Source organism: Kryptolebias marmoratus, linkage group LG15, assembly GCF_001649575.2.
Source record: "Kryptolebias marmoratus isolate JLee-2015 linkage group LG15, ASM164957v2, whole genome shotgun sequence".
NCBI classification, from domain to species: Eukaryota; Metazoa; Chordata; class Actinopteri; order Cyprinodontiformes; family Rivulidae; genus Kryptolebias; species Kryptolebias marmoratus.
Genome location: NC_051444.1, coordinates 32,648,519 through 32,661,908, shown reverse-complemented (window position 1 = coordinate 32,661,908; position 13,390 = coordinate 32,648,519). Strand labels below are relative to the sequence as shown.

Genomic DNA, 13,390 nt, shown 5'->3' with positions numbered 1-13,390 from the left:
GATAAGCTTCCCTCTGAACATTTTGCATTACATTTCACTGTAACTTTGCCGGCCCCCCCAAAATTGTTTTTAAGAAATTTTCTTGTTTATTGTCCCCCCCAATGATGAGATGGGATTTGCGCTCTTGTGCACTGGATACAGAAAGTTAGATTATATTAAAAGGGACAATTCTGCCAATATGCGAAAAGCATTCACTGTATGCTTTCCCTCTGAGCAAGGTGAGGAACCTGATGATAATCATCATCTTGACGACCCAGAGCTCTGGCATGACTTAACCTTGGAAGTTCAGGAAACAGAAGGTGCTTCTATGGCAGGGGTGTCAAACTCAAATAATGAGTGGGCCAAAATTTAAAACTGAACAAAGTCGCGGGCCAAGGTTGAAAAAAATTACCTTTTAATAGGCACCCAAACAAGTTTTGCATTGAAAATTGAACAAGCAAGGCTTATATAACTTTATAATGACATGCAAACCCGAGTTTCATGTTTAAATATAAAAATTGAATGCCTCTTTTCTATTTGCAGCCTTCTGAGGTAAATATCAAAATAACTTTTTTCCACAGGCTAATAAATACATTTGAAAACAAAATAACAATAATGAATGAATCAAACATTCAAGCCTTGAAGTAGCAAGAGAAGAGTGCATGAATAAAATGTTTTTGCTCAGTTTGCTACACTTTTTTGCTTTAACACTGAATATGGAACAAGCCATGCTTATAGCTTAACTTAACTTAATAGTGCAAAATCAACTGTCAAAGAACAAACGAAGAAACATCAATGGCATATTAAATAACATTTAAATAAAAAATGAATGCCTCTTTTCAATTTGCTAAATATCAACATTAACTTTTTCCACTGGCTAATACATAAATCAATCATTCAGGCCTTTTTACTGTTCAGTTTGCGACACACTGATCTAACATGGTGTGTTCAAGCCAGACACCTGGCATCTTTTCTTGGATGCTAGTTCATCAGTGTCGGGGCTCAGGCTTTGAGCTGAGGCAACCTTCATTATCGAACGAAGGTGTTCATCAGTGAGACGTGCCCTGTGAGATGTTTTCGTCATCTTCATTGAGGAGAAAAGTTGCTCACATAGGTAAGTGCTGCCGAACATGGAGAGCAATTGAGCAGCTTGGGTGCGGAGCTGAGGCATTGTGTCAGGGATGTATTGTGGAAACTGTGCGGCGCCAACAGCATCATACTTTGACTTCAGCGTGTCATCACACTGGAGTTCAATCAGCTCCATTTGAATGTTAGTTGGTGCTTTTTCCACATCGACTGCGAAGGGATTACTAAGCAGTTCAAATCTCCATTTCTGACCATGAAAGTCGCCAAATCGCCGGTTAAACTCAGCGCCGAGTACACTGAGTTTTTCAGCAAACTGTGCGCACACGGCGGTAGAGATCTGCGTATTTATGGTTTGGCAACAGGGGAAATGGCCAAGGTTTCCTTGCAGCAGCTGATTCTCCCACAGGCAGAGTTTAGCTTTAAAAGCTTTCACTGACGAGTACATCTCGGTGATGATGCGGCCCCGCCCCTGTAGCTGCAGGTTCAGCGCATCAAGATGGCTTGCGATGTCAGACAGAAAGGCCAGCTCACACATAAACTTTTGCTCCTGGAGTTCTGCTGTGTCCTTCCCTTTGCTTTGCAGAAACTGACATATTTCTTCACGCAGCTCGAAAAATCTGTTCAGTACTTTTCCGCGGCTTAACCATCTCACCTCTGTGTGATACGGCACGTCTGTGTGTTCCGAACCAAACTCTTCCAGAAAAGACTTAAACTCGCGGTGATTCAGACCTTTGGCTCTTATAAAGTTAACAACTTGTGTTACTGTGGTCATAACATGTTCCATCTTTAGGGCTTTAGCACACAGTGACTCTTGATGTATAATGCAGTGATAAACCGATAGCTCACCTGCACAGTTCTCTTCCCGCATCTTTTCACGCATCCTGCCCACCAGACCATTCTTTTTACCACTCATCGCTGGCGCACCATCAGTGGTTAATCCCACGAGTTTATCCCACGGCAGGTTTATTTCAGTTACACATTTGCAAACCTCCTCAAAAATGTCTTTCCCTGTGGTTGTGCCATGCATGGATTTAAATCCCAAAAGCTCCTCCGTAACACACATTTTTGAGTCGACACCGCGGATGAAGACTGACAGCTGCGCAGTATCAGACGCGTCAGTGCTCTCGTCCACAGCGAGGGAAAAAGAAACAAAATATTTCCCCTTTTCCATCAGCTGGTCATGCAGATTGGTGGCAAGATCACATATGCGCTCCGCTATTGTGTTCCTGCTCAGGCTTACGTTTGAAAAGGCCTGTTTTTTCTCTGGGCACACTTGGTCACAAACTTTCAGCATTATCTTTTTAATAAATTCTCCCTCATTAAAGGATCGGGTTGATTTGGCGATTTCTTCTGCCACGATATAACTCGCCTTTACAGCAGCCTCGTTTTGTGCTGTGGCTTTTTTGAACATATTTTGTTGTGAAACCAACCCTCTCTTCATCTCCTCTACTTTCTGGCTCCTTTGAGTCGTGTCCAGGTCCTTGTACTTGTCCTGATGTTTCGTTTCATAGTGTCGCCTAAGGTTGTACTCCTTAGGTACCGACACGTTGGCTCCACAAACGAGACAAACAGGTCTGTCTTTCAGATACGTAAACATATATTCTGTCTCCCACCTGTCCCGAAAAGTTCTGTTTTCTCCCTTCCTTTTCGTCATTTTTGGTAGGGGTAAAACAGTGACACCTAGAGTTGTAGTATTGGGCCGCAGCACGTCTGGAAAGAACGCTGCTTGCTATCTACTGACACCAAGCTGGCGCGCCAAAACAACCGCAGAGCATTATGGGATTTGTAGTATTCGCGGTGAATGCGGTGTTACAGCAACACCGCCGCTGTATAATACCGGCGGGCCAGCTCTAATGTTAATTTGATATTGCCCCACGGGCCAAATGAAATTACACGGCGGGCCAAATTTGGCCCGCGGGCCAGAGTTTGACACCTATGCTCTATGGGAAAGAAACATTGCCTGCAATGTTTTGCTCACACACTTCAGCTAGTAGGAAGAGATGGCCTGACAGAGACCAAAGTGGCATCTCCTGCCCTTTCAAAGTTATCTAAGCTCAGCTCACTACTGCAAACAAGTACGGCATTGAAAGACGCGTTTGAAGATGAATTTGGTGACCTGAAAGGCCTCCCTGCTTCTGTAATCACAAGCTGGAATTCAACAGTGAGACAAGTGAAGGCAGTTCTCTAATGTGAACATCTAAAACTCTGTGCTGTTCTTAACCCCTTACCACTCCACCTCAAAAAGCTCAAGAAGCCTGGAAAAGACGTACCCAAATTAAATTAGATACTATTCTTCAGCCTATTGTGGCTCCATGTGAAGTTAACACTTTGAAGTTTTTGCCTGAGCAGTCAAAATGATTGTAACTTTAACCAATTAGTAGTTATTGAAGTGAAAACACAGATTTCAAGCATTTTTTTCTCTCCTAAATATTTCTCTTTTTTCATCAACTTACAATACATGGAGGAAGGGTGCTGAGACCGGAAAAACCAAATGAGGCTGTAGAATGAAGTTTTATTGTTATGGAGTTCAAATTTTAGAAAATTAGCACAAAAGAATCACTATAATTGAGATGTTTTTTTTAAGGGGAAGTCCAGGTCCTACCTAAACTGTGCCAAACTGTGCCAAATGGATATGTAACTTCAGAAAGCTCTAACTCCTACATGCTTCAACATACAGGCGTCAGTGAGGGCTCAAATGAAAGGGGACGCTGAGACGAATCCTGTTCTGTAAATGAAGTCACTCACTCTCAATATGAATATTATACAGTAGAGGATAAATAAACACAGTAAAATACTTATTTTTTCTAAAGTACATCATAAAAAATGTCCCAAAACAAGTTCAATTTGTCAAAACGTGTATTTACTGAAAAAATATGAAAAAGTAATTACATTTAAACAAACTACTCACAAACTACTGCCACACATAAACTATTTACAAACCATTTCACTGTTTCTACTTCAAATTTAGTGTCCAGTTACATATTTTTAGGGTGCCCCCTTTAGTTGCACAAAGCTCCGGAGCTTCGCTGACATCACAGCTGCCACCCACTCCGAATGCTCATTCAGCTCTTCCCGTTCTGTCACTTGCAGGCCTCAAACGACAAAAATAATAAAAAAAACAATTTGTTATTCATTAGTTATAAATACATTCACACACATACACACAAAAATGGCGGTGCTTCGTCATGTCCGCCCGGACTACGGTGTCCGCCTTGGCCAAAATGTCCGACTGTCGACCCTGGGGGGGAAACGTCACAATGCAGGCAGACAATCCTGCCCCCCCCCCCCCACACACACACACACACACACACACTTCATCCATCCGAGCCTTCACGTTTACATTCACACAAAGACCTCTCCTTTTTCTGTCGGGTGCTCTGTTTTCAGGGGTCTGGGGGTGCAGAGAGCAACCCAGTTGGTCAGATGAAACGTAAATCAAAAGTGGTGCCAAAACACAGCTATTTTGAAATTTTAGTTCATAAAAACAATAAATGTAGCAAAAACTGTACAGATTTAAATAGAAAAGACAGTAAAATTGCCCGCAGGCGGGCCGTCACGTGGTAAGGGGTTAAAATGGCCGGGCAAAAGGAGTTATTATTCACAGCACGAGAGTGGAACTTGTTGAAGGAGATGGTGGACATCTTGAAGCCTTTTTGAAGAAGCAACTGATTTGACACAAGGTGAGAAAATAGTCACGATCAGTGCTGTTGTTCTATCTGTGCTGTCCGTCGATCACCACCTTGAGAAACTGAATCATCAAGTCCGTTTCCTGAATGGTCTGGTCAGGAGTCAAAAGATTTCTTGGAATCTTTATCAGTATGCAAATGGCTAGAGCAAAAGAAGGGATCACTGCACCCTTTTCAGCTACAGTGTAGCCCAAAGCAGCTGCTTTGGATAATTTTCTCTGTTGTGGGTGGAACACCACGTGTTGGGCAGTCGAGACATGAAGACAGAGGTGACACAAAAAGCTAAAGGTAAAGACTGTATTTAGTGTACTTTTTTCTGTATTTTTATTTATTTATTTATAGTCTAAAATTGTAATAAGAGCTCTTTTGCTGCTGTTAATTTGATGTTTTCTCAGATCTGATCCTGGAAAATGCTGCAGATCCTGCAAAGTCGGAGCAACACGTGACTCCTGGTGATAAAGATCAAAAGGACTGTGAAGATGGAGGACTGTTTGTTGCTTACTCTAAGAGGCAGAAGAAGAATGTGCAGACCAGTCCAGCACTACAGCTAAATCACTACCTCGATATTGCTGATAGACAGAACATCCTCTTGTTCTGGGCAATGAACATGCACACTCTTCCTTCACTGTTTAATGTGGCCACCAGAGTTTTGGCAGCGCCTGCTTGCAGTGCTCCAGTGGAGCAAGTTGTCAGCTATGGCAGCATAATTTTACGGCCTCATCATGCACAAATGACAGACAGACTTTTGGCCAGTTTGGTCTTTTGCAAATGCAATGCAGAATAGTTAATTGAAATATCTTAAATTGCAGATTCCTGTTAATTGTTCAGTTCATATATTTGTTTTGTTTGTCTTTTGTCACTCACACATGGACACATACAGACACATGTTCACTCAGTTACCAGATGAGAGAGCAGAGGAAAAAATATGCTGTTATGGTTCTTTTTATTGCACTGTTCACATTTTATCAAAATCTGAGATAAATAATGTGTTTAAAAAAGAACACATTGTCTATTATTTACATTTAACATATAATTGCAACATTGTTAAGACTTGAAAAGACTTGAAATTCCATGTTTCAGACTTGGGACTTGACTTGACTGTTGCCTGTCTTGACTTAAGACTTGATTTGACTGTCTTTGCTTGAGACTTGACTTGGGACTTGAGGATAAAGACTTGAGACTTACTTGAGAGTTGCATAACACTGACTTGGTACCCCCTCTGCTACTTAATATAGCACATAATATAATTTCAATGCAAGATAGAATTAATTTAGCGTGGGCTGGTTGACAGCCAAAACCACTGTGGTATGAGATAGAAACAGCTAAGACAGTCAAAATAGTAGCTAAGATAATCTAAATGAAATTATGATAAAGTTAAAGCTGAACTAAACAACAATTAGGAATCTAACAATCTAACAATATCTAAAATATGAGCTAAGATGAAATAAACAAAACTAAATGTACAGGAAGGCTAAATAAGCTAACATAAACTGAAACATGATAATACTAAACTAAAGGTACAACATGACTAATTCATAGTACCAGAGGCCCGCTAACAGCCAACATAAGAATTACTAAGATAATTAGACTAAGGTAGTGAAGGAGGGGAGGGAGGGAGTGGGATGACAGAGATGACCCAGAGACAGTGGAAAGTGTGCATGTGTGTGTGTTTGTAGAGATGGTGGAAGACGATGAGGTGTGTGTTGTATGAGTGTTTGTGTGCGTGTGTGTTTGTAGAGAAGTCCATGAATCACGTCACAGAGGCCATTGATGGAATGTTATCAGCCGGCCAAGAGCACATCCACAGATGTCCTTAGGCAAGGGAGGGGGCAGAGCATCTTGTTTACATAAAATCCGGGAAGAAATTGAAGATAGCTAGCCAAGGCCACCGATGGGAGCCAGAATTCACAAAACAATAGTTGTTTTGGGTCAGGCCGACATTGTGTTTTCCGTCTGCCTTAAAAAGTCTTGCTGATACTTCTCAATGGCGAATCCAAACAGCCAAATTCCAGGTCCATTCCGCCTGATTTGAGCGAGCAACTTTCTCCAAGATGTAACACATATCATTCATGAGTCCCGGAACCACAATTCAGTCTGTGGTCCTGTAAAAGGATCACATCCAACTTGGGGGGTTCAGGAGACAGAGAGACAGAGAGAAAAGAAACACGCCCGCCTTCCACCAAGAGCAGAGAGAAACTAATCAAACAGCTAACGATTTCAGTGTGTCTATTTGTATCTGTACCTCTGTGTGAGTGTGTGAGTGCATGTGTGCCAAGCATCAACTGGTCAAAACTACTGGGCCTCATGACAGGTGCACTGAAATACTTTTTGTCCTCATGGTAATAACCTAAAACTAAACTGATAATCTGATAAACAGCTAATGATCTCAGCGTGGTTTTTGTCAGTATGTGTGTGTGCGTCTGTGTAAGTGCTTGTGTGTGTCTGTATGTGTATGCATGCATCTGCCTCTTCTTTCATTGAATTTATCTTGGAAATTGGTTCCACACCTCTCTCAAGACCTCCACATGGCGCTTTGTCACCGGTTGTGGGGGTGGAATGAGTTCAAGGACATCATCAAACAGGTACCACAGGATATCATCCTGATGGGGCTAGAAGAATCGGTTTGACCCAGCACGATGCATGCATTTGACTTGGACATGTGTTTCCTGTATCATCAGAATGACGCCTGGATAGAAATCATCATCATATTTGAGAATACACCATTTCCCAATCAGCTCTGAACTCTCCCACTGAATTTCCTTGTCTGGATTTCCCCCACTGGCTGGTTGTGGTAGAGTGCAAGTTTCTATCTTTGGGCCAAAACTAAAACACTGGGTGTTGAAGCACTTGCAGTCAAACTGCTTCTGGGGGTTAACTGGACAATTAAAAATTAGCCTGTTTATTTTTGACTTTGGGGAATCCGAGTTTTTCTTTGAGCGTTGGCACCTTTTCATGTATTTTTCCTTCTTTTTTCTTTCTTTTTCAAATTTTTCCTGCAGTTTGCAATTTGCCTCTTGAGCTTATTTCTTTCTCCTCTAACCTTCTTCCTAGCCACCAGATGTTGCCTACAAAAAAAAAAAACAAATTTTGATTTGGTTGAGGAAAGTTAGTTAAAGTTATTTTTTTCCCTCCCATCACTATTTCTAAAACGAAATTGTAAATTGTTTTCAATTCAACACTTTTAAATACCCATTGCCCAAATCTCGAAGATCTTGGCTCTGAAGGCTGCTCTGGTTCTCCCTGATTTGCACTCTGTGGAGGAGTACTTTTCTGGAGAGCTTCTCTCCTCTCCTTGTTCCTTCGATAAGCTTCTCTCTACATCTCTCTTTTCATACGCTGTTCTCTTTAACCCAGGTCTTTAATTCCTTTCTTTTTCCTTGCTTCTACATTCTTTTTCCATCTCTCACGTTCACTCTGCAGATATCTCTCCCTGTGCCCGATACTTCCTTTGCCTTTCTGCTGCTGACGTTGGGGCCATCTTACTCAAAACTTAACCATGGAACATAAATCACATTCAACATACATGTACTATATGAATGTTGATTGAACATAACAACAAATAGCCTAAATAATTGAATAACTTGACACTCAAAGTAGTAAAATCACAACCCCATCACAATCACTCAACCCCGTTACAATAAAACATGTTGAGTTGAGCGTGACGGGGTTATGATTTTCCCACAAAATGGCCACTGCTCCATGTATTGAATATCAGAGAGAGAGAGCACATGGCATCCATGAGATTCATAATTTTTACATATTCTTGAAATAAAAACAACTTTTTCCATAAGTAATAGCTTTCTATCTTTTATTCATGTTACGGTGTTGAGTCGCTGAGTTTGACGACCACAATATAAAACATTAAATGACCAGAAAATAGAAAAACTAAGGAGTAACTTGCCTTTCTCTGCTGTCCTGTTGTCCAAAAGACTTCAGTGATGTCATTTTCTGATGTACATTCTATCATGGATCATACTATTGTATTAATGGGGGGAGAACCATTCATGTAACAGGGTTGAGGGGTTAGCCATGGACAGAACTGAATAATGTGATTTTAACAAATAATTAACAGTTAATCTGGAAAAAATACATCAATAACAAAAGAGCACAAAACAAAATATGTTTATATCAAAATTTCTTAATTTTTTTATTAATTTCATTTTCTATTTTCAAAATATACTTTTATCTATGCTTGGAGGGACTTGACTAAATAGGCGTTGTCAAGTGAAAAAAACGATTTTATTTCACATAAAAGGATAAAATTGTGTTAAACTTTTTTACACTATATGAAATAAAACATTTTAATTTACATGTAAAGCTCTTTAAGTATAATTTTTGGTCATATTTTTTTTAAATGGGGGCAGCAGTGGCTCAAGAGGTAAGGGTTTGTCCTGTAACTGGACGGTTGCCGGTTCGAGCCCCCGCTCCATCAGTCTCAGCCGTTGTGTCCTTGGGCAAGACACTTCACCTACCTTGCCTACTGATGGTGGTTAGAGGGCTCGGTAGCGCCGGTGTAATGGCAGCCTCACTTCTGTCAGCCTGCCACAGGGCAGCTTACTGCCATCAGTGTGTGAATTAATCGGTGAATGATTGTAGTGTGAAACACTTTGGGGTCCTTGGACTAGATAAAGCGCTAGACAAGTGCAAGCCATTTACCATTAAATACAACTAAAGAGGTGAGAGGGACTCAAATTGTGGTATGCTATTTTCATAGAATGCCTCTTATATTGAATCTGTACTCTCTCAATGTTTGTACGTGCTGAACTTGTGTAACTTTAAAATGTTCAATAAAAATAATGTTAACAAAGCAAACTTTGTAGAAGATTTGACTTATAGCAAAAAGTTTCAAAGAACAGCAGGTTGACAGTGATTGAAGGCTCCATAAGCATACCAGTCATATGCGTGAATGTGCTCAAAGGAGAGTTTTCATGTGTGGCATTAGTCAGTCCCTTCAGGAAGTTATGATATTGTTATAACAATTGTTAACACAAATCCAAACACTCAGCAAATTTTGTTCAGACTTGCAATTTTGACCAGTTACTGCAACTTTTCTACAAATTTGACCAAGCATCTTAGCCACTTGCCTTTTTTACTTCACTATCAAATATTGCAACTGAAATCTGTGAAAGCCATTTTCCTGAAGTGGTTCATGAAAGTGGTGAAAAACTGTTTGAAATATCACACAACAATGTTGTAGAACACAGTCAAACAACATGTCAATTCACAAGAACGACTTCGGCAAAGTAGGAAAATTGCTGAAAAATAAGGACTACAAGCACGAGTAACATCCTGTTACTATTGCGTCCAGATAAGTTGCAAGTGCTGAAAGAAACCGTGAGTTTGATTAAAATGCACATTTATAGAAAATCGTAGGACAATGGTGTCAAACTCAATTTAAAAAAGGAGGCCATCTTATTTTAGCAATATTATTCACCAGAGCAGAAATAACCCAAAAGTGTTATTTAATACTATCGGCAGTATTGTTTCTCTTCCAGCACATCATGTTTTATTGACCTCAAATGACGACTGCAATATGTTTCTCAGTTTTTTATAAACAAGGTGATAGACCTGAAAACCAATATACCTTCGAGCTCATCTACTTTTCCTGATGAGCCTCAGTGTTCGGATTCATTCTCTTCTTTTGTTCCATTAAATGAACTGACTTCACTAATTGGTAAAATGAAACTTTCTACTTGTTCGTTGGAAATATTACCCCCCTCTTTGCTTGTCCAGGCTCTAACTCCCATCGGTCTAACAATTTTGTCAATAATTAACAGCTCCCTGACACAAGGGTACGTCCCATTATATTTTTAAAAAGCAGTAGTGACCCTCCTTTTAAAGAAACACAATCTTGACCCTGTTACCATCTCCAGTTTTCGTCCCATTAACAGCCTAATGTAAAAATGGACTGTTTCACCTAAACTAAAAACCCCCGTTGTTTTGAGAAGAAACCCAGATGGCTCTCGGATCTTATTAAGACGAGAGAAACAGACCCCTTTCGCAGCAGACTAAAAGAATGCATACACTAATTACTGTTGTTGACTCTAAACAGGATTTACACCCCCTTCTCAGACCTCTCGCTTGAAAGACGAAACCGAGGTGTCAATAGTAGTACTTTGGAAGAAATTTACATTCTGATAAAAGAGCAACCAAGGACCTGTTTAAACTCAAGGAACAGATAACGCCTTCGGTCTACTGACATCAAAGGAATTATCACATCCCTTCAAATCTAGGTAATCTCAAGTACTCCAGCATCTTGGTCTCTGCTTAGTATAAGTTTGAACTATACCTACCAAATGTGAACTTTCTAATCTGTTCCAAATAAGTTTCTGGAGTGCAACCCTCGTGTTAAAATGTGATATTTGTACTAATATTGTTTTTCTCCTTTCAGTTACAAGAGTCACATGTTTCATCTTTTAAAGTTTGTAGTTGTCTATATATATTTTCTGTTTTGCTTTCATTCATTTGCATATCACATGACAGATGAAACATTATTAGCATAATCCTGCCATTAGGTTGCAAGCATATCAATATATGTGTTTACGGTGCCAATGACAATGATTCATTGAAATTAACTTCATGTGAGAAGACTTGATTTAATAACTGATCGAGTCTGCTTCCTCTTTTGCTAACTAAATTTATTTTGAGGCAGAAAAGGAATGCAAAGATCAAATTACGTTAGTTTCTCCTTAAGTGTCAAAACGCCCCTCAGAGGAGGAGTATTGCTCATTGGCTAAATGACCACCAAAACGTCCTGCCTTCTTTTGAGAACCGCGGGTCCTGACTGTTGGGACCAACGGAACCGGCCAAAGGTTCGACTCGGCTCCTGCCGACGGAAAGTACCCTGGAGACGAGCCCTCCCGGTCATCTTCCTCCCGCCATGGCCTAAAGGTTCCTGAAAGGTATTGAGAGACAGTGGCCAGACGGATCCTTCTCTTGGTAGGACAAACTCTCTGAACCGTTTGCTGGCTAACTTCTGGTGGTGTTCTGTGCTGGTCGATAAGAGTTAGTTTCACTCAGGTGGCCAATTTAATAATAATAATCATCATTTCCATTACGCAAAGTTAATTTCTCAAACCCCCTCTGCCTCAAAAATCTTAATCTCTTAGATTTGATTAGACTTTCTGTTTAACCTTCATGCCATTCTAACGCTTCAATTAGTATCTTATTACCATATTCAAACATGCAATATTTTCATAACCTGCCAGAACTTGTGTTATATTTGTCTGTTCAATAAATGTCACATAAATGGTGCAAAACATAATTCAGTGTGTGTGTGTTTTGATATGATTATGATTTGAATCCGAAGTGAAGAACTCATGATTTAGGGTAATTAAATGTTGAGACTGATAACTAAAACTTATAGATTTATGTAATATTTCCCTCTTTCGAGAGTGTGGTGCCCCGTAACATTATAATTTAGGAATTATTAATAATTCAAACGTCTCCATCTCAAAATAAAATTTACCCTTTTCCCTACATATCTTTTTTGGCCTGTGGGACCCCAGAAGCATCTGATAGGTACCGGCAGTCCAAGCAGAATGTGGCTCAGGTGGTTGCTGAGGCAAAAGTTCAGACATGAGAGAAGTTCGGAGAGGCCATGGAGAATGACTTCCAAATTGGGGGGAAGCAGAGCACCACTAACACTGTTTATGGTGGATATAGTATGCTGCTGACTTTGACACGGGATATCATGGATCGGTGGGCAGAATACTTCAAAGACCTCCTCAATCCCACCAGCATGTCTTCCAGTGAGGAAGCAGAGCCTGGTGACCTTGGGTCGGGCTCTCTAATCTCTGGTGGTGAGGTCACAGAGGTGGTTAAAAAGCTCCTCAGTGGCAAGGCCCAGAGGGCGGATGAGATTTGCCCAGAGTACCTTAAGGCTCTTAATGTTGTGGGGCTGTTTTGGTTGACACAAGTCTGCAATATTGTGTGGACATTGGGTGCAGTTACCTTGGATTGGCAGACTGGGGTGGGGGTCCCCTTATTTAAAAAGGGCGGTTTCTCTACTGGGGGCTGGTGTGGGCGCCGGGCCTTTGGGGGGTCGGGTCCTGGGCTTAGCCTGCGGAGGTGGTGGCATGGCTGGGTTGGGGGGCTGGTGCCCTGTGTCTCTCCTCATACCTCTTTTGTCCTGGGGGCTGCTGACCCTGTGCTTCAGTGGCGATCTAACTCTGTGCAGACGTGCAGCTGCCTTGGGGTGATGCCCGGTGTCTGTTTGTCTGGGACTGCTGCTGCCTTCTGAGGCTGGATCCACCTGTCCTTTCTGTTCTTTCTGCTGTAGTTGGCAATGGTGGGCCTTCTACAGTTCACAGAAATTTTTAACTGTGCATCTTCAGGTGGCATGCTAGCACACATGCATCCACATACATCCAAAAAAAAAAAAGTGTGTTCATGTTGTGTGTGTGTGTAAGTGTGTATGCAGTCAGTCTTTCTGTGTCTGCTTTACACATACTCTCCACCCCACACACCCACCCTGCACCCCCCTACACACACACACATATATATATATATATATATATACACACACACACACATATATATATATATATATATATATATATATATATATATATATATATATATATATAAAAATTCCCTTCTCACCCTCTGCGGGTGGTCTTGTTTCATCCTCTGAGCTC

The 13,390-nt window shown here is 40.9% G+C and overlaps 1 protein-coding gene across 1 annotated transcript; it reads right to left on the bottom strand.

The window, feature by feature from the left end:
• Nucleotides 1–317: 317 nt before the first annotated feature.
• On the bottom strand, nucleotides 318–2,945 carry LOC108243985 (general transcription factor II-I repeat domain-containing protein 2-like). Its single transcript, XM_017429795.3, has one exon. The coding sequence runs from the start codon at nucleotides 2,717–2,719 to the stop codon at nucleotides 914–916; it is 1,806 nt and encodes a 601-aa protein (XP_017285284.1). The 5' UTR covers nucleotides 2,720–2,945; the 3' UTR covers nucleotides 318–913.
• Nucleotides 2,946–13,390: the final 10,445 nt, after the last annotated feature.

What these genes read in the sequence shown, in the direction of transcription:
- LOC108243985 (XM_017429795.3), bottom strand. Translation starts at nt 2,719, where the DNA reads ATGACGAAAAGGAAGGGAGAAAACAGAACTTTTCGGGACAGGTGGGAG.